The sequence below is a fragment of the Anticarsia gemmatalis genome, chromosome 27 (assembly GCF_050436995.1).
Source record: "Anticarsia gemmatalis isolate Benzon Research Colony breed Stoneville strain chromosome 27, ilAntGemm2 primary, whole genome shotgun sequence".
Taxonomy (NCBI): Eukaryota; Metazoa; Arthropoda; class Insecta; order Lepidoptera; family Erebidae; genus Anticarsia; species Anticarsia gemmatalis.
Window position 1 is genome coordinate 3,729,455 of NC_134771.1, and position 21,485 is coordinate 3,750,939.

General features: G+C 34.7%; 1 protein-coding gene across 1 annotated transcript in view; it reads right to left on the minus strand.

The window, feature by feature from the left end:
* The window catches only part of Nadk2 (NAD kinase 2, mitochondrial), a 36,830-nt gene extending 15,536 nt beyond the window's left edge, over positions 1-21,294 (minus strand). Inside the window, exons 1-2 of the mRNA XM_076132244.1 lie at positions 20,898-21,294; positions 2,485-2,626 (exon numbers count right to left, since the gene is read on the minus strand). Of these exons, the coding sequence (XP_075988359.1) occupies positions 2,485-2,626; positions 20,898-20,946 (191 nt within the window). The 5' untranslated portion in view covers positions 20,947-21,294. The remainder of the gene's footprint in view (positions 1-2,484; positions 2,627-20,897) is intronic.
* Between the last annotated feature and the right edge of the window lie 191 nt (positions 21,295-21,485).

The window sequence follows — 21,485 nt, forward strand, 5'->3', positions numbered from 1 at the left end:
TTTTTTTGACCAAAGTGCAATTTTTCGCAGTTCCATTCACTTTGTCCCCCTTCTGGAAAAGAAGATGCGTTCTCTTCTTTTAAGACAATATTCAAGGTAGTCAATATTTTTTTAGACAAATACAAATGGGCGAAAGTAGAAGTCTAGGAAAAATGACTTTTGTGATAGTCAAAAGCAGAGATATGAATTAATTTTAAGTGACGCTCAAAATGATGTCTGTCGCTATTGATGCACAATAGAATGGTAAAGATAACATGATAATTAAGAGTTCCTTTAAGTTGAGTGATGCTTTGACATTCACTTGTATGTTTTAATTTCTTTTTTAAAGAACTAGATTTTTTTTTGTGTCGCGGGAACTTGATTTACAAACTTCCAAAAAACGGACACAAAGCACAACAAGACTCAACACAACTAATTATTTATCGCACAATTGTTTCCTTTGGAAATCGTACCTACATTCTCTCAACGCACTAGCAGCGACGACCACTTTAACCACTGCTCCAAACTAGCAGTTTGAAAAAAAAAACTGAAATCCTGAAAAAATATTGTCTGGCAGCACCGCGTGCATCCTACGCGCGCGTCTGAAATACATCGGCGATATTTGTAGTATCACTACAAGAATATCTTTGTATCTTGCACTTGGACGAGTGAACTGTGCTAGTTCGTATATAGGTCGCTTTATGTAATACATAGCGTTACGTTATGTGGATCACTACGAAAGAATTGACGTTGATTTGGACGTTTAATTTATTATTTTTTCGTTGCAGAAGATTTTTTCTGTAGGGTTTGGATGCTTTTACTTAGTTTTAAAGCAGAATAACAGTTATGTTTGTTTAATGTCCCTAAGAATTAAGTCCGTGTCAAGATTTGTGGTTCAATTACCAATGGCTTAATTTTTATTATAATTAGCAATTTTAGGATTATAGACGACAATTTAGGCCGCAAATGAAGTCACGGTACGACACTCAATAAATTTAAATCAGTATACATAAACTTCAAAAGCGGCGTTGTCATTTTTTCTAGTAGTCACGATTAGTTACATCTGAATTTCTGAACTAAACCTGGATAAAATTCTGCAAAATAATAACTTAAAAGGGCATAGGAAAAACTTGTCAAAAATCATCCTATGAAAAACAGTACGGAACGTGGAAAGCTTGCAAAACTGCCCAAGTCAACGCGTTACTCGTTATCATATTTTCATTTATCCGCCAAATACCACATTACAAAATATAGGCCACGTGTGACTAACATATTGTATAAAAATATCGTCCGATATCGTGTTACGTAAGATCACGTTGTTTATTATGTATATAAGGCTTGGAACATACATATTCGTGTCGATATTGTCGGTCCGGCAATGTTTATCGGACAACAAAATTTACTCGAAGCAATTACTGAACTTCGGCTTGTGCCGATAGGAATACTCATTGGGCTCAAGAATTTATTATATTCAGTAGTTTTGTGGAACTAAAAAGCCGACCCGTGACTACTACATTAAGCTACGTCTACGCTAGAGGAACCGAGCACACAATTGTGTTGTTGGACTGACTTAAGAGCCTCGAACGGTTTTAGAAAAAAAATGTGCTCGACTCTCCTAGCGTAGACGCAGCCTTAGGTTTTAGGTTTTGACTTATGCGGATCGCGTAGAGTACCTAGTTCCTTCGGGTCTGACTTTCATACTATTTTTACTTAGGGGCGGCGATGTCAAGCGGCATTTTTCCCGAATATCCACATAATATATTCGATTATACTGCCCGGCTCGATCATTAAATGAATATATGTGTAACAAGCCTAAAGTATATATGTATGTATGTATCGATAGTTATATTTAAATGACCCTTGATATAGTGCGATGACTTGATAAACTGTATAACGCAAAATTTTTGTTCTATTACGTCACAGTGTTATTGTCACGAGATCTTTGGTTTTTCCTTTAAACAAGGAAATAGTCTGTCTCAGACTGGAAATTGCAGAAGAAAATGTAAGGAATTTTGAGAAAAAATACTTTGAAGTTTAGTATCATTTTCCTCAAAGCTACTGTCATTTGTCAACTGCAAACAAAATTGATCACTAGTACTCTAATAGAAGGGTAAGATGTAATGATATAGAATAATTACTTCAAGATCGATGGTAAGACGTGATCTCCGAGTCTCCAATAGGAAAAACAATGAAACCCAACTGATCCACTTATCATAAGCAAGGCTACTAATTTTCTAACAATTACTTTTTGGTTTTTTCAAAAAAAAAAACCCAGAGTGGAATATTCTTCCGTAGGTTTAGATTGTTTTTTTTATTCTACACATATAATGCCGAGAAATTGACGTGATTATTTTCTAGTTTTAAATTAAGTTACGTCCAGATTGTTTAAAAAAGCTGCCATCCTAGTTTTTCGCGAAGTTAAATCTAGGTTGCGTGAAGAACTACCATACTGCAGCAAGATTTTTCTAAAGCTACAAAGAATATAATCAAAAATCGTTCACTTACTTCTCATACTCGAACCTGGTGACTTTAGACACGATGAGGCACTTCTCCATGTTGAGCCTGACGTCATCCTGGCCGGCTGCACTGCCTCGTCTTCTTGAGGAGTTGGGGGCTAACTCTCGGAGCTCTTGTTTTTGTCGAAGACCTGAGAGAAGAAGAAGGTGGTTAGATTTCTGGAGGAATTATACATACATAAAGATTACGCCTTTTCCTATAGATGTAGGCACTTGCTACGGTCCCTACCAACTTTCGTTTCTTCATTTAGATATAGAAGAGATTATTTATCTATTTAATAGGTATGTGAGCAGAAGATTCTTTTATGGTTGCGATCAACGGACAAGAAAAAAGTCCTCTGCCGCATAACGATAACGAAATATTTAACAAGTGATCATTATTTGTGGAAAACACAATTTTGGCAAGTCAGTGTATTGCATGGACAATACACTACTAGCGTTGAAAGCGCAATAAATACTACATTTATGTATTCCATGTTCTTCATAGTGGATTTTTCCTTTATAATCAGCTATTTTGCTTTAAAGGCAGTTTGTCCTTAAAGAATAAGCTACAAAATGCTAAGCATTATTTCGCAGAAGTAATATCTAATGGTGATTCTCACAATGATTCAGAGTATTTTTCCCGGTGTTAAAAAACATTTATCAGATTACACGTTAATCTTAATAATAATAAATTAATCATGTCGTTTGAGTTTTATCTATCTCCTAATCTTACATCACGTGTGGTATGACTTTTGCAATATTTAATAATTTCCTGATACTTCCAGAAATCTTCTTTCCTAAATATTTTAAAATGTTGGCCTTTTCCGCTATATATTATTAATAATAAGTTATTACTGCATTTGATTGGCCATAATCACAAACTTTAGTGTTTATATTTTTAGATACAGATATCAATGTCAAATACGTCCACATTTCATCTGATATATTTTTAATCGTAGGTAGATATCTACATTAGATGAGCTATACTACATCGTAGATATATTAGATTTGCTAACGATCATGTCATTGTTATAAATACAACTAATTTTCTGCCTTCTAAAGACACTTTATTGATTTAAATTTTAATTTTCGTTCACTCTACAAGTATCATAATGAGGCAGGCAGAGAACCGAGTAACGTGGTACGCTCTAGGAGAGACATAATGTTCAGTAGCAGACTGTTATAGCACCTTAAAGGCTGATGATGATATAATGCCCCCTAAACATATTAATTAGTGCAAAAGCCTCTATTTCAAACCAAGTTACCCGTATTTTAACCTAAAATACACAAAAATTTTCGCCAATAAAAAATCTACACAGATCTTTAGCAAATTCTACAAACCAATAACTTTATCATATGACATTGACATCACAAAGTTTTTTCTCTCGGATCGGGTTATAAGCAAATAATATTGATAACAGCGACCCTACAGCTACTGATAAGGAACAAACAATGCAGTTAAAACGGGAATCATCGTGGAATGTTTCGCTTTGATAATGTAAGTAATAAATTTATTTGAGCACATGTGTCCGACGGCTTACTGATATATCTAATACTCATTAAACAACGCGGTTTCGTTCGCAAAGAAAATTCATGCACTACTGTCGTAGGTATATAGAAAAGTCTTTCTTTCGGATTGAAATATACAGTCAACATTTAAAAAAGTTTTTTGCCATACTATTAGGCAAAAACCAAATTACGCCACGCGTTACGATCCCTACATACTTATTTTACTTCGTTCACATCTTTACATGTCATGTCTTCATTGCTTTTGGGTTGATTTTATCAATAATTTCATTTCTTAATGCTTTAATCATACTTGTTTGTAAAATATTTATAACCTACTACACGCCGATTCCGTAGCTTAGGGACGAAGTAGATTCGATTCCCAACCCGGGACAAATATTTGTGCGGGTCTGTTCCTCTTTGTTACCATTTTTTGTATGATTGTAAAAGTCCCCGCGACACAAGAGTAATTCTTAGTGCGTGAGTTGTCTTGTAAAAAAATAAAGAAAGAATCATTTTAAAATCGATTAATGGAGCAGAAAGTCTTTAATATATAAAGACCTTATAGACTGTCAATGAGTGCAAAAAAAACCCCACGTTTCATAACAATAAGCAACAGATATTATATTGAAACAATATGTTTTCCTCGTACAAATATTATGACAACTATTACGACATATTACATACAAATACTGTTTATCTGTGCTTGTTTGTTTGTACCCCGTATGGAAAGTTTGTAACGCAAACATATCGAAAATTGCTTCATCGATTTTGATACGATTTTTCCATAGTTAACGATCAGAATCAACGATCTTTATCACGCTGCCTCACCCCCTATTTCAAACTGTTAAAGGCTGATTAAAAAAAGTATACTAAGAAGTCATGATAACATTGTGGTGCAACCTTGCATGCCTGATAGTTCCTTAGAACAGTTCTTGAAGGTATGCAATGTTGGGGACATTGCATACCTTCAACCCGCACTTGGCCAGCTTGGTAGACACAATGCCTTACCTCTCCCTCATTCCGGAAAGAGACCCTTGTCCAGCAGTGGGACATTAAAGGGTTACATTTATTTATTTATGCAAGGGTGTACGTACCTATACCCATACCAAATATACCTATGACAAATTTAGGCTACCTTTCTTGCGAGACCTCTGCATATTACAATGCGAAATTTCATCCGAATCTGTTCATCAGTTAAGCCATATATGCGTAACAGATAATTAAACTCGCTGGGGACATCTATATCTCTATTAATATGAAAAGTAAATACTGTCAGAAAAACTTCAAGCAGTTTGAACCACTTTAACACGAGTTTAATGAATAAATCTTAAGTACTTAAAATACCTAACTAATTATAATTATCAGGTCATATATTTATCTAGCACACCTCTACCTACCCTTTAAATAATATATGTAGGTGTGGTTATATCAGCTATTCATAACAAAAACAGTCCTTGAAAGATAGTAATTATCATATAATTAGTATCATCACTCATTTTGACATGCATTTCTGAAAAATTAGGTTTTGTAATTGATAACCTAGAAATTTTATGAAAGTCATTCCCTAAATACGCATAAATACATCTATATAACATAACGCCGATTATAACTCAAGGTGTGGGCAGAGGGTATAAAGAAGACCCACGTTTCACCATTAACAGTGATAGCCTTAGATCTCGAGTTCAATTCATGGGTGAGGCAAAATACTCTCAGTCTTTTCTAGACTATTAGAATATTTTCGGAGTTGAATAGTATTAACGGTATTTCAAGGGACACATATTGAAAATGGCGAAATGGTTGTAAAATTCCTACATCTCCTTCGGGTACATACAATAGACGTTATATCCATACTTTATATTATAAATGCGAAAGTAACTCAGTCTGTCTGTTACTCAATCATGCCTAAACTACTAAACCAATTTGCATGAAATGTGGTATGGAGATATTTTGATACCCGAGAAAGGACACTACTTTTTACCCCGGGAAAATGACGCATTCCAATGGGAACATTCAGGTGGCAGACGAAGTTGCGGGTAAAAGCTAGTTATGTATATGTTACTGTAAAAGCCCGATCGGTGGTAAATCCTAAGATTTTCCGGTATAACCTAAGATTTCATCATCATCATCATCTCAGCCGGGAATCGTCCACTGCTGGACAAAGGCCTCCCCCATCGAGCGCCAATAGGACCGGTCCTGGGCCGCCCTCATCCATCGGACCTAAGATTTACCAACTCGCAATGGTAAAAGTCCGAACAATTCTTTTATTTCAAACTTTTACCTATATTCACTTGATGATGTCCTCCTTCTGGGTGGTTAAAAAAAAATAACCACGAAGGCTAAGGTGGGAGCTTCGCTTCGCTCGCTCCCACCTTAGCCTTCTAACCTAACCTACCCATGTCGCTTTGCCCAAAATTCCTTCTTTATAACTATGTCACAGTATATAATTATACCGTGAAATAGTTATAAACATAGTTATGAAGGAGGATTTTTTTATGTATCGTAACATAGTTTTTAAAATCTGGCATGTTCGGACTTTTACCATTAAGAGTTGGTAAATCTTAGGTTTTACCGGAAAATCTTAGGATTTACCACAGTTCGGGCTTTTACAGTAACATATATAAGTAAAAACAAAGCATGAACTTATGATAACATGCACTGACAAAAAAAATATTTTTGCACTCAATTTTCCATCTGCCCTAAAAATAGAGTAACTTAATCATAATATTGAAGATATAAGTAAAAACAAATATTATCGTAAGTTAAACGACCCACATTCTATAAGATCTTATCTCCTTAGATGCGCTGCGCAAAAAATGTATAAAAATACATTAAGTGCGTAATTTATACGTTATCTTTCATCGTATGGGGCGACAATAACATTGCATTGCTAGGAAGTACTTGAAATATCAAGATAATTAAGTATAGATAATAAAAGGAATTTTGCAAAATAACATCTATTACTAATATAATAAAGCTGAAGAGTTTGTTTGTTTGATTGTTTGTTTGTTTGTTTGTTTGTTTGAACGCGCTAATCTCAGGAACTACTGTTTCGATTTGAAAAATTCTTTCAGTGTTAGATAGGCCATTTATCGAGGAAGGCTATAGGCTATATAACATCACGCTACGGTAATTAGGAGCGGAGTAGCAACGAAAAATGTTACAAAAACGGGGAAAATTTTGACCCATTCTCTTAGGTGACGCAAGCGAAGTTGCGCGGGTCAGCTAGTTTACAATAAGCCTATTAGCGTTCTACAGTCCTCCTACACACAAACTGTAACCCCTTATTTATAAACACACTATAAACCTATTTTAGTTAGTAAAAATAATACAATTCGAACGGCTTGTTTAATGTACCTACCTAATATGTGTGTGATAGTGTGGTGAATGCAATAAATTATTATTTGAAAGAAAATAAAAGCCTTTATTTTTCAATATTACTAACAACGTAACATAATTAACAGGTGTAATAACATGAACATCTATACTAATCTATACTAATATTATAAAGCTGAAGAGTTTGTTTGTTTGTTTGTTTGTTTGAACGCGCTAATCTCAGGAACTACAGGTCCGATTTGAAAAATTCATTCAGTGTTTGATAGCCCATGTATCGAGGAAGGCTATAGGCTATATATCATCACGCTACGACCAAAAGGAGCAGAGCAGCAGTGAAAAATGTTACAAAAACGGGGAAAATTTTGACCCATTTTCTTTTATGTGACGCAAGCGAAGTTGCGCGGGTCAGCTAGTAATCAAAAAAGTAGGTGTAGCTCCAGGAGATCAAAATAAAGAGTAATCACATGGCATTTTTAAAGTAGCCTCTTAAAATACAAAGTGTATCAATAGTACGAGCTTCTAATCGGCATCTTAAGCCCCCTTACGCACTAGCGGTTAACCGCGGGAGCGGCTAGCCGCGCGGTTACAGTTGCCTGACAAAATTGTTGGCGGTTATGTTGCGGTTCACAGGCGGTTGTATATTAAACTATAACCGCGCGGCTAGCCGCTCCCGCGGTTAACCGCTAGTGCGTAAGGGACCTAAGTCTATTGCAATGTAGCCAGCTGCTGAAAATGCCCTCTCCGACAATCCCGAACGGGATCTCGTCATATTATGCTTCGGGATTGATCCCGAAAAAATACACGGGATCTCGAGAGATCGGGATCCCGCGAGATCGGGATTGCATTCACTAGTGTTGGCTCCATGATTATGATAGGAATTACTTTCCTTACACTATTATTTTGAAGAAATATTGCACAATATAAACCTTAAACAGTGAATAATATTGGCCAATGCGCCTCACATTTGCATACCGTGCATTATAATAAAGTTAATCGTCTATCAACGGCCTATATCAACCTTTGTCCCATCGTTATACGTCTCAAATACGTGATACAGTGATTAGCCACCTTTACACACACTCTATTGCGCATGAAACTACAATCGCGCGTGAAAGAGCGCATGTAAGGGGAAAGGAAAGAGCACGCGCCGCGCTAATCTGTCAAACCCGGGAAGAAAATCGCTCTCGAAGAGCGCGCTGCTTTCCCGAGCGTAATACTGTACGCTCCTAAGAACGTGCGATAGAGTGTGTGTGTAAAGGTGGCTATTATTTTTCATTCATCACGCTATTATCACTTATCACGCATACGAAACACCGCGTGTTAGCTCCATGATACGAATAACTTTCCTTATTATGCTATTGTTTTGTCTAAGATTTAATTATAATCATTGTTATTTTAGCATACAAAGGTCAGGCTATATCTGGATGTAATTAGTTTAATTATAAATGGGTCATGTTAGTCTAACCGGATTATGCCGCATAATTGTTTTGCATACTGCAATTCAGTACAAGTTTGAACGTCTTTTCTTTTAAAGAATATTCTGAAGAAAGGCTGGCTGATGATAAGCTAGTACTTACAGACGATTGAAATAAGCGTCCACCTTCCACTAGGGTTGCCTGATGGCCGGGATTTCCGGGATTGTCCCGGACTTTTGTGTGTTGTAATTTTACTTTGCTGTCCCGGAATGAGAAAAAACACTAGTTTTTTTAGAAAGTTACAATACTACGTCGTTTTTTTAATTTTTGGTCGTTCCTTACTTAGTGTAGTGTAGTATCGGACCGGAGTACAAAACTCTGATTTCGTTTGTGGCACCAGAAATGTCCAGCAAATGGTCAGACTGGGTCTGGCAACCCTACCTCCCATGCAAGTGGTAGGAACATAGACAACATATCAATGACTTTTCCAAGTTATTTGTGTTATAAATACTTATTACACTAGTATTATATGTATTTTCTTGATCAACTTCCTCATATGATAATAATGATAACAATTTATCTACACAAAAGGCTATAGGTGACACTAATGACTGTACAGTTTTCAAAACAACAACACATTACATTGGTTATATAGAAATAATTAATGAAGAATGAAACAGGTACATCCCCTATAAAACTTTCAATTTATCTCTCTCTTCCTGGCTATTCGTCCCATATGGTTGTGGGGTCAGCCTTCCTTACACCTTTCTTCCACTTCGCCCTATCCTTGACGTCGTCTTCCTCAACCTCACATGCCTTCATAAAAAAACACTATAAAACTTTCAATTTAACTAAATAAATTTACCCCGTACGTACCCCACGTAAGCCAAAAATAAAAGTTATAGCAAAAGTAAATAACATACGAAAAAAACCAATGATTTATATCTTTGGTGAGTCTTCGAATAAAAACATATATATTTAAACGTTTTTCTTCTTAAGTTACATTACTACAACATAGTATATAAACAAAGTCGTTTTCCGCTATTTGTTGCATATATGAAAAGATTTTTGTTTGGGAAAATTGTTACCTTTATATTTTCTCGGGATTATATTTATTACCTTTCCTTCAAAATTGCATATAGATGAACTAAGGACTTAGGCGATAGTTACTTTTGCGTTTCAAATTATTAATGTCATGTATTTTGCACCCGACAATGACACACAATATTACGATTAAAACTCAATTCAATTCGTTACGTAATGAACCACAATAATAATAACATAATACTTTACATACTCCTCTATATTATAATATAATATTTATGTAAACAATGAACTCAAAACTTTCACTACAAGATAAGCAACAATGTAAAAGTCCCTATCACTTTCACTACACATTTTCATAGATAACAAATAAACTTGCAACTTTGTAGTCAATTAATGTTTACCTTATGAAACATTTTTTAATGTTGTGTTTTGCAAACATCCTAATTTTTGTTCAGATTCCCTAAATTCATGTATACAGTCAACTGTTTATTTTTAACCAATAGCTGTCCCATTGCTGAGTATGGGTCTCCTTCCAGAATGAGGGAGAGATTAGGAAGTCCACCACGCCAAGGGCGGCTTGGGAACTTTGCATACCCTCAAGAAATGTATTAAACAAATTTCAGGCATGCGAGGTTTCATCACGATCATTCTTTTACCGTTGGGGCTAGTGAAAATTGTTTCTTAAAGACATAACTTGGAAAATTCATTGGTGTGTTATCTCGGGTTCGAACCGTCGACCACTTGTGTGGAAGGTGCCAACTCTTACCAGTCTCAGTCTTACCTTATCCTTACTCAATTTTCAGTGCTTGCTGCTATTACATCAAATTACTTAAAAAAAAGTCTTTCAAAATATTGCAACACCTCCTTCATTATTATACTAAGCTCTTTATGGTAATAAAAGTTAGATAAATGCTTGTAAAAACGTGTACATTCATAACTTATATTTACGTAACAGAACATAATATTTGCGACAAACATGTTATTTTATCTAACGTTATATAATTACGTTTAATTTTAATAATTACTCGTGTTAAACTATTCTAATAATAGCAGACCCAGTAAATAGTTTTCTGCAGAATCTTCTGTATTTTTTATCTATGGCACAAACCATATATAGAAGTGTCAATATTTAACCTATATATCAGCCTAGCCCTTCTTCCAACTACGTTGGAGTCGGCTTTCAGTCTCACCAGATGCAGCTGGATACCAGTATTTTAGATGGAGCGTCTGCCTATCGGACCTCCAAAACCTAGTTACCTGGGTTATAACACGATACCCTTCAGTAAGACTGGTTGTCAGACTTTCAAGCTTCTGACTACTGTTAACGACTGTCAAAGATCTTTAAATATGACAGCAGGCACCCACAATTTAACATGAAAGAATTAATGATAATTATTATAATTTTGGTTATAATAATTATCATTAATTCTTTTCAGACACCTAAAAGGAGACAAAAATACAGAATTTTGTTAAAATTCATCCGGCTAGAAAGAAGAACACAATATACCGTTAAAAAAAATTATCTAAATTACTGATAAACACGATTTAGAATAGTCTCTACAACGCTGTACTACATACGTTCATACTGTCATAACTGTCATCGTGACATTTAACCAAACATGGCGGAATAGGGAATATGCGTGTATTTTTTTTATTTTTTTAAATGATAATTTACATCATTATATGAACGTAAAAATAAAACAGCTATAAAAAAAACGAAATTTAGCTCGAAATAAATAGTTTTAAAATAGTAGGCTGATTTCATCATTTTAAACGACCGCCATTTTGGCGCGCTTGACGTGACGTCAAAGTCTATAATAGCAATCAACTAGTGAATAGCTACAAACGTGTTTCGGCCTCTATTTTATGAAATTATTTTGTTTTATTTCAATTACACAATGCAGGAGTGCAGTAAACCAACTTTCAAGTACTGTATCGTGCCCTTATGTAAAAATACAAATAGAAATGCACCAAATAAAGTGCTTTTTCTTGTACCAAGAGGTGCTGCAGTAAAGAAAAAATGGTGTAGAATCATGAAAAGAGACATGATATCTCCATCAACTTGTTTATATTGTTGTGAAGACCATTTCGACGTAAGTATTCATTCCATTTTATGTACAAATTGTTTATTTATCTGCTAAACTTTGTTAGTGCCCATATTATAACCTCTTGCATTTACAACCTTGCTTGAAAAAGGCCCTATGTTCAAAGGTTTGGTACAATTACGACCACTTGACTGACTGAAACCCAATGACACTGAACAGAATTCTAGAATTTCAATATATTTGTGCACAAGAATGCCTATTGCAAACTAATATTATTTTAAAAACTCTTATATGCACTATTTATCCGTTTCACATTTATTTTCATGTTTTATTTTTTGTTTTTCAGTTAGAAGAGGATACAGCTAATTATATTGTGTACAAAATAATAAATAATTTGCAAGAAAAACACAAAACTGTATTAAGATTGAAGAAAGGTATCCTACCTCACAAATTCCAATGTCAAAAGGATACTGAAACCCAGCCATCGTTGGAGAGAAAAGCTTACAAAAAGAGAAAACATAAAGAAATAATTGAAGAAGCTTTATCCGCACCACCCGCTAAACAAAGTGTTAGCACTACAAAGCTAACTGATTTGTCACAAATTGATCATGGAAGCAAGTACAAGTGCATCTTCATCTCAGGTGAACATAGAAGATATAGAAATGAAAAACCTCTGTGAAGCTGGTTGCAGCACTTCATTATCTACTGAGAAGATGTATGTTGACAAAGCTGTTCAAATAGTAAAATTCACCCCTTTTATTTCAGTAGACGTAAAATCCAGGTTTGATGCAAAAAACGTGGTCATCATAAACACATAAATTTTCGGGAGATTGTCCGATTGTGCTTTGACGAAACCAATATCTGTCATTTTTCTGTAAGTCTTTTGACTTTATTTTTACGAAAAAAATGTGATATAACTTCAATATTTACTTCAAATCACAATAAAACGGAATTAAATCGTTAACAGCACAGAACTGAGAACAGTATTATTTGTTATTATAGACTTTGACGTCACAACTCGTTCCGACCAATAGCGTTGCGTTTCAGCTCATTTGAATTTTTCTCGTATTTTTTGCACTTTTTATTTCATAATTTCTAATTTAAAACGTAATTATATTAAAAAATATTAACGTGTACGCAATTCCTAGGCAATAAACTTTAGGAAAAAAAATATTTGAGCGTTATTTAAATCTTACGCATATTCCCTATTAGCACGCAAATTTTAGTTTGACGTCATCTAACTAATCTTCTGTCAAATAACATTCAATGTCACAACTTATCATATCGCAATTTTATAGGGGGTACTCAGGAAATTACACTGTAAAGAATATATAATTTCGCGAAATTTCGTCGTTTGCATGAAGGTGTGTCTTGTTTTATTCAACTCGGTGTTTTCCGCATATAATTTTATCTGAACAAATATTTCGTTTGTTCTCTGTTTCTTCAGACAAAAAAGATCCTGCTACTAGAATAAAATACGTGTTTATACCGATGGAACATTATTTTTTACAATTTCCTTTAAGAAAGCTTATAAAAATTACCATATTTATGTTGTAAGCCAGATAAGACCATTAAAAAAAGCTTGGCGAGTCGCCGATTGTCCAAATTAGGGTGAAAACTTTTTCTACAGAGCAATTAGTCATTAGACATTAGAAACTAAAATAATCGATATTTTAATGGGAGTAAAATCAAAATCCTTTTTTAGCGGTCATAACATCTACCTGCGTACCAAATTTCAGCCGGATCCGTCCAGTGGTTTGGGTTGTGCGTTGATAGATCACTATGTCAGTCAGTCACCTTTGAGGTTATATTTAGATTCCAACGTTTCCGTAATAAAAATATGACAATAGGATCGTCCAATTGTTAATGGCGAAATATGAGTGTATTTCGTACATTTCTGCCTACATTATCGTAACAAATATTCCTCTGTCTAACGCCACCTGACTCATCTGCAGTAGATGGACACAAGCCAAAGGCCTACATTTTTGGGTATAAGATGCACGTGTACTTTTAAATCTAACAATTGATAATTCGCGACAATTTCAGTTAAATTATATGATAAAGTAATAGATAATAGCGCATTGGCCAAGGCCGTGATGAACAAGGTTGGACCATGAAGGTCGATTATTAATATATTTATATAATATGTAAACTGTTATGTTCGTTTCCGAGTTGATAGTGGTATCAGTGCAAAAACATGTAGATTAATTGATAATGAAGAACTTTACGTGATCTTGTGTTCCTTTCTAGCTTATTATAAATCGCGTGTGAGAAAATGAGATGTAATATGGAAGTGGGAAATAACACATGCTAAAGGAGTTAATATTGGCAATACCTACAAACTTTACCTATATACCTTCTTCCAGGAGAAACTCCATTAGAGGATGCGAAACTGAAATGACAAAGACAATTTTTACCTAACTTTTTAAAAATATTTCATAAAAATTATGTCTGCTGTATGGCAGCTCACTTAAATATTTTTCTTATTCGATTCTTTAGCATTTGTTGTTATTGCGACAACAGAAATATAATACGTCATCTGATTCTACGAAAATGTCAACTATCTTCCTGTCACGGTTCATGAGATACAGCCACATACAGACAGACATACAAAGCTATATAGCATGTAGCATTCTTAGGATGACTGTTAGATAACAGTAAAATATTTTTTCAATTCGCACCAAAAGTTCCTGAGATTAGCGCGTTCAACTGGAAAAACTCTACAATTTTAAAATATTGGTATAGATTTGTGACTGGTTATAAATACAAAACTGTACCTTAAAATATACTAATTGAAGTATATTTGGCAACACAGCAGGTCAGTGACATCGGATACCAATGTGAACGACCGTCACATTGAGGTGACGAGATTAGGTGAAAATGTACGATTTCTAACGTGAGATATATACTATCTTATCTTTACTAGAAACCACGCTAGTTCATAACTGGTAGTAGTAACACACCTCTGTTTCAGTAATAGGTCTAGAATTTTGGTTTGAAAAGGGGTCAAATTCATGGCTTAGGTCGCCACGCCTATACCACTGCGTCGGGGGCTCGTGGCTTCTATTCCCACATGGAGCAATGTTTTGTGCGATACGCAAATAATTGTTTCGGGTCTGGTTGCGCTTTGTTCGTTTGTTTGTATGTTTGTAAAGGTCCCCGCGACACAAGAGCAATTCTTAGTGCGGGAGTTGTCTTTTTAAACAAAAAAAATCAGGTACTGAGTCAAATTGATGCAAATCATAAAATATAAGGAGAGAGGAATGTTCTACCTAGGCAAATGCGTCTATGCCCTCGTTTGTCTAAAATTAATATTTAAATAGAAAAGCAAACGGATGACATTGCACTTTATAATGAAAATACTATTTCTATCAAACTGCTAATTATTTGTTTTTCTGCTTCATGATAAGAAACCAAACTACAGTATTATTTCAAACATTACTGGCATAAAGAGCTGTTCACGCCTAAAGATGAGTTGCGTATTTTTGTAAAAGAGAGGGTTTAAGTGGATAGTACAATGGTTAATTTGCGAACGCAAATTAACCATTATCTATATTAGACGCATATTTGAATGTAGGTACATCACCTCTGAATAAATATCGGTTAACTCATTTATCTATCTGTTAGTCTACCCAAAAGAAACAATACAGACTCTGTAAGCTACCTACTTCTTCGAATCTTTTAAAAAATCTTCGTAATTTTCTACCAATTGCAAATAACAATATGCTCAACAACTTGGCAATAAACTTCGCTATCGTGTACGTAATGATTTCGTTAATAATATTATTATTTGTAGCGCTAATTTATCGCTTAGATAAATCATAATTATGCTTCATTACTTTATCTTAGGGGCCCGTCGTAAGCGGACACGTTTGAGGCTTATCAGCAGTGCCAAATTGTGATAGCAAACCATTTTCTTTACCGAGCATCAATGAGTTAAGCCGGGTTCCCACTGCGAGCGGAGCGGACCCATTAATAACTCCATTAAACTCGCAAGCACAAACTGCATACTTGCCGACTATTTGTTGGTGGGAACACAAAGATGCTTAACTCTTTGACGCTTGGTAAAAAAACCTTGGTTTGCTATTAACCCAAAGGCTACCATGGACGTTTCAAATGTCAAAGAAGAGGTAGATAGGAAAGGGTATAAACAGTACACTTTTAGAAGCAGAGAAGATGAATGTTTAACTGCATGCCATATCGTCCTTGCGTGGTTTCAGCTAAAATTGGGCTAAACGTATATCAGAAACCTACAGTATATGAGAACTTAATCCTGAAAAAAATATGATACGCAGCGTTTTCTTGCGGTACTTTTGTACAGTAGCAAACGAGTATTTATGAAGGGCTATAACTACGACGATGATTGTCCATCATCTACGCGTTCTTTTAGCAGCTACTTGGTTAGTCTAAGCTAGATAATTCTCCTGGCCTATCTGGCAGTACAATGGAAGAGAATCTGACCTAGTTAAAAAGCGTGGCGACATACTGACACAGTACATGATTTACCCAACAAAATATGATAGATTTGACAAGGCACCTCATAAACTCACGAACAAATAGAACCAAAACACTCCATGAGGCATGAGTCACGATGAAAACAACAATTATTGACACATTTCCATATCTATAATGCACTAAATATCTGATCGATGAGACTGTACGATTGGTAACTTTGACTGATTGCGTTGATCGATCGGGCGAGGAAATGGGGTTTGCATTTTGCAAAGTGAATTGAGGATAATTTTTCTTTTGTTGTTAAAAACAGCGAGCTATGGATAAAACCCGTTGTTGTCCCACTGCTAGGTACGGGTTTTCTCCTGAAATGGTGAAGACTTATCCCAAAAGTTGACCAAATGCCAAAACTGTTTAAATGAATTTTCAGCTTGCAAGGTAACAGGCTTTATACACACATAACTTCGAAAATGTTAGAATCGCTTTGTTAAGTCACCACGACACGTGCAACTTGGCCGAAACGTCAAGCAAAAATTATGTTAAAATGCTGGAGCTCATTAATCCTCGAGCTAATAATCAAAAGCTTTCGTTTCTTGCCTTTAAAATTATAAATTAGGGTAAGTTTTCAGACAGTTGCACGACGAACGATCGACGTGCAAATTATAGTATATTTCAGTGTATATAATATATGTATATAGTAGTAATTGGCTCTACGACTTTGTTTACATATCGACAATTGAAGAATTACATGCACGTTTGATATGACAAATCAGATGAATTGAATACCGGAAAGTTTGTGAAGTAAGTATGCAGCTGTATGAACATTGGACTAAACGCAATTCATGAGAGGAAGAAACGTTAAGTTTACAAGTTTTGTGGATACCAAAATTGAGCCCCTATTAGATATAGGGGCTCAATTTTGATACCCCATTTTCATTGATTAAAAAGGAGCTCTACTCCTCCTTCTGCGGGTTTTATGAGACAGGTCTGCCTAGTTTTTGACAAGATTATTAGTTACGATTTACAGTCAAGAATTTAGTTTTAAAATAGGTATATGCCGATCACATCTGTTCTGTGACTGGCTCCAAAAAACAGTTGACGAAAAATATTGATTCAGCTTGTGGAAATAATTTCCACGATCGCACATTAAAAGGACAAGAAAAGAAATTGCTCGTGTACTTCTTTACAACGACTGGAAAGGTACGTAAGTACGAAGATATTGCGTTGAAGATATTCAAAAAAATCCTAATTTCAACAGAATAGACAAAACAAAAAAAGCCTATTGCTGTCTCATACAAGTATCGGAAATAAGAGAAGGGGGGCATTTAGGCCCGAAATTGACCATTAATAATACAAAACAATAATCTTTTCTTCTGTTAAAAGAATATAGGTATAATATAAAATCAATATAAGCCATCACTTATAGCACACCCTGGGTAAGCCAGGAGGGCTGTTTGTTACATTATAATCTGCATAACAACGGCTAATGAGAGACAATCAAGAAAATAGGTCACTCGCGAACATACGGTGTACTGGCAAAGTGACAAAACACTTGTGTAGTTCATCATGTCAGAGAGACTTTCATTGTGAATTTTGAGATAAAGTTAGGACAAAAATAAAGCGACATTGCGGCAATTTTCACGCTTCTGAATCCTTTTACACAGTCATCCAAGCAAATGCGCAAATGTTGTATAAAAATAAATAAATAAATCTAACCCATTACTGTACCACTGCTGGGCAAGGGTCTCCTCCCGTAATGAGGGAGGGTTTAGGCCTTGAGTCCCCCACGCTGGCCAAGTGCGGGTTGGGGACTTCGCATGCCCTCAATAAATGTTGTATAATATTTCCAAAAGTATTGTGCGTAGTTTTAAAAATACTTCAATTCTATAGGTACCTAACTAATTCCATACTGTTGACCGTTGGTTAATCATCTGTGGTATGCTCAATATACTGAAGTGTTGATTAGTGCAAGGCCACTAACACTTGTTGCCAAAAAAATTCAAGATTTTCTCTCAAAGTTCATTGCCTTCTTTTCTGGTTTAATCTCTACCTCAAAAGAAACAGGCTTGCCATACAATTTTCTCACTTTTATAAAACTTCTATAGCAAAAATGTTTAGTTTCAAGTTAAGTGTCTGTATCACAGATCATGAACAAGTGTTACATAGCCTATCTGATATGCAGATATTTCAGAAAAAGACTGTCAAAGTTCCTCCTGAGAGGCTACCTTAGACTTACTCAGAAACCGTAAAACAGGGGTCAGATACATTCATCTGGTTCATATGCCGCGAATTTCACGTCATCCATACTTAATATTATAAATGCGTAAGTAACTCTGTCTGTCTGTCTGTCTGCTACTCAATCACGCCTAAACTACTGAACCAATTTGCATGAAATTTGGTATAGAGATATTTTGATACCTGAAAAAGGACATAGGCTATATATCATCACGCTACGACCAAAAGGAGCAGAGTACCAATAATTAATTAATGTTACAAAAACGGGGAAAATTTTCACCCATTCTCTCTTATTGGACGCAAGCGAAGTTGCGCGGGTCAGCTAGTAAAACTATAAAATGATAACACAATGACTAGAGCACATCTAACAGAACAAAACAAACTACTTAAACTTATTTTTCCAGTTAAGCTATCCGCTTAGTTATTTATAGAATATTATCAAGTTTATTATAAAAATAAAAGCTATGTAAATAAGGCTATCACATGTCTTGTGCAAATAGGATCATTGTTGGTTTTATATGAGACAAGTCACTCGGAACAACAATGGTAGTGAAATGGCTGATTTAGTTTACGAAAGTATGAATTTTTGCTTAATATCTGGTTGGTATTCTCAAGATTCTATTCTATTACAAATTAAAAAAAAGCCTTAATTTGTGATCACAGCATCAAAAAGTACGAGCGTAAATCGCTTTCTCAAAAACTATGATACTTGTGCCAGAGATAAATTTTATTTTTTAGATCATTTGGGTGGTTGCCCATCCGCTGGTAAAGGATTATCCATCATTTACACCACACCCTGTATATGAGAACTCATTTAGCATACTCCATAGCCACTCTTACTCTGCATTAAGAACAAATATTAGGTCACAAGGTGGACATAAAGAGCAACTCCAAAACAAACAAATAAATATTTTTTCCATGGGAAAAACCTATAAAAAGAAGAAAGTATAGAAGTAGATTCCTTTGTCATTGAATGTTATTTTTTTATAAAAGGTCCTTTTAACACAAACAAAGTTGAAAGGGGTATGTACTACAAAATAATTCACCCCTATCAAAGCATATTTAATTATGTTTTATATTTGGTAGCTAAAGATCTTTTAAATCATGATGTTATAAGAAAAGTAATACTGTTTTATGGAAAAGCTGATTATTAGTGATACTTTTGGCAGTCTAACGGAGCTAAAATATAGAGTATAAGCAACATTTTCAAAACAAATCTTTAAAAAAACTTTAGTGCATTGACTAGTAAACAAACATTCAGTATTTATGGCAACAGATTTCAAGAGTTTTGTTGTTGCTATTTACTTTTGAATAAAGATAAACTATAATGTGTATTCTTGATATACTCATGAGTGTTGAGGCCTATGTATGAGAGGTAGGCCTATCATGTGCACTTATAGTCAATATTGATATCAGTTCAAGTCATAAGTACCAGGTTTGTTTCATAACTATTACATACAACAAAACCACAGCATGTTATGCGTGCATAAAGACAAAATAATGCTATTAACGATTTTAAACTCTTACATGAACACATAAGAATTATAACAGGTTAAACATCAGGTAAACAAATAAAGGTACCCTAACCCATTATTTTCAATAATTTTTAAGACCCATTGCATTATAATATTATGAAATAATGCTACTTGTAATCCCTAAACTTCTTACAGATTGTACTTGATACAATCAGTCATAAACCTTGGTATGTTTGACAATGTTGCTAAGTTGCATGCTTACTGATTGTAGAACTGATGTGGATTTTCAGCAGCATGTAAAATTTCCTAATGAAGACATTGTAAGGTTTGTTTTTTCTCATCAATGAAGACATAATTGTACAGAAATAAGCATAAGCAATAGATAGTATTTGTCTACATCATCATAAAATAAAAAACCCACCAATATATTTTAAACTTCTTTTTAAGTCATTTCTACTTAATTTTTGTTTGTACTTATAACTAACCTGCCAGTTAGTTACCAACAGAGTGGAATTCCCAAAACTTATCACATTAATGACTGAAGCATTGAAACTTGTTAATCAGTATAAACTAAAGATAAACAAAAGTGATGTAAGTAAACATACATTTTTTTGGTATTTCACCACTGCTTCTAGAATTTTCTAGAGCATTTTTCCCATTTAGAAAGATAACCACTCATTATCATTGTCAAAACTTTATATATGATTAGAAGACTCTAAGAAATTAAGTCTACGATAATAATATGACTTTGTTTAAGATTGAAACGAACGAGTTTCGTAAAGTTAATTCAAAATTATGTACGAAAATCAGCATTCCTTTGCATTGCAACTTCTAAAAAAACACCGAACCGGTTCAAAACTTGTTTCTTTTTTTAAAAAATGCATGCTGCTAAGAAAAAAAAATACTCACGTCTCAGTCCTTTCGCCACAGACACAGTAAAATTGTTCAGGACAGACATCCTTAGTCCACTTTAAAAAAAAATAGGTTACACTATACTCTTAATCTAATGTCTTTTCCGCGCGTCTTATCTTTAGTCCAAAGCGCAAATCTCAATAGGTATTAACGTTCGATATCACGTACACAAATCACAGTATTATTGAACACAAGTACGTTATTCTCATATCACGTCTAAAAGGGTACTGGCACACACATCTATTCATGAAATTGTTATTCATTAAACAAGAGGCGTGGCGATAAGATTAAATAGCCAGCTCCTTTTTCTCGTGTAAACGAACGATGATAAGCTATCGTTTTATTTATAGAAATCCCGTGGCTCTGCAATTCTTTGCAAATTAAAACTGTTTAAATTGACAAGTGACAATTAATTGTTGACTGTCAGCTGTCATTGACATATTGTCAGTCGTTCAGAAATCAAACACCTTGTGACTCCCTGTTACACGAACAATGTTTTATATAAAAATGGAGTCCTTATTCTTTAACTTCGAATTTCCTGTTTGAAGTCGAAAATAGGTAATTCTGAAATAATGATAAACTGAA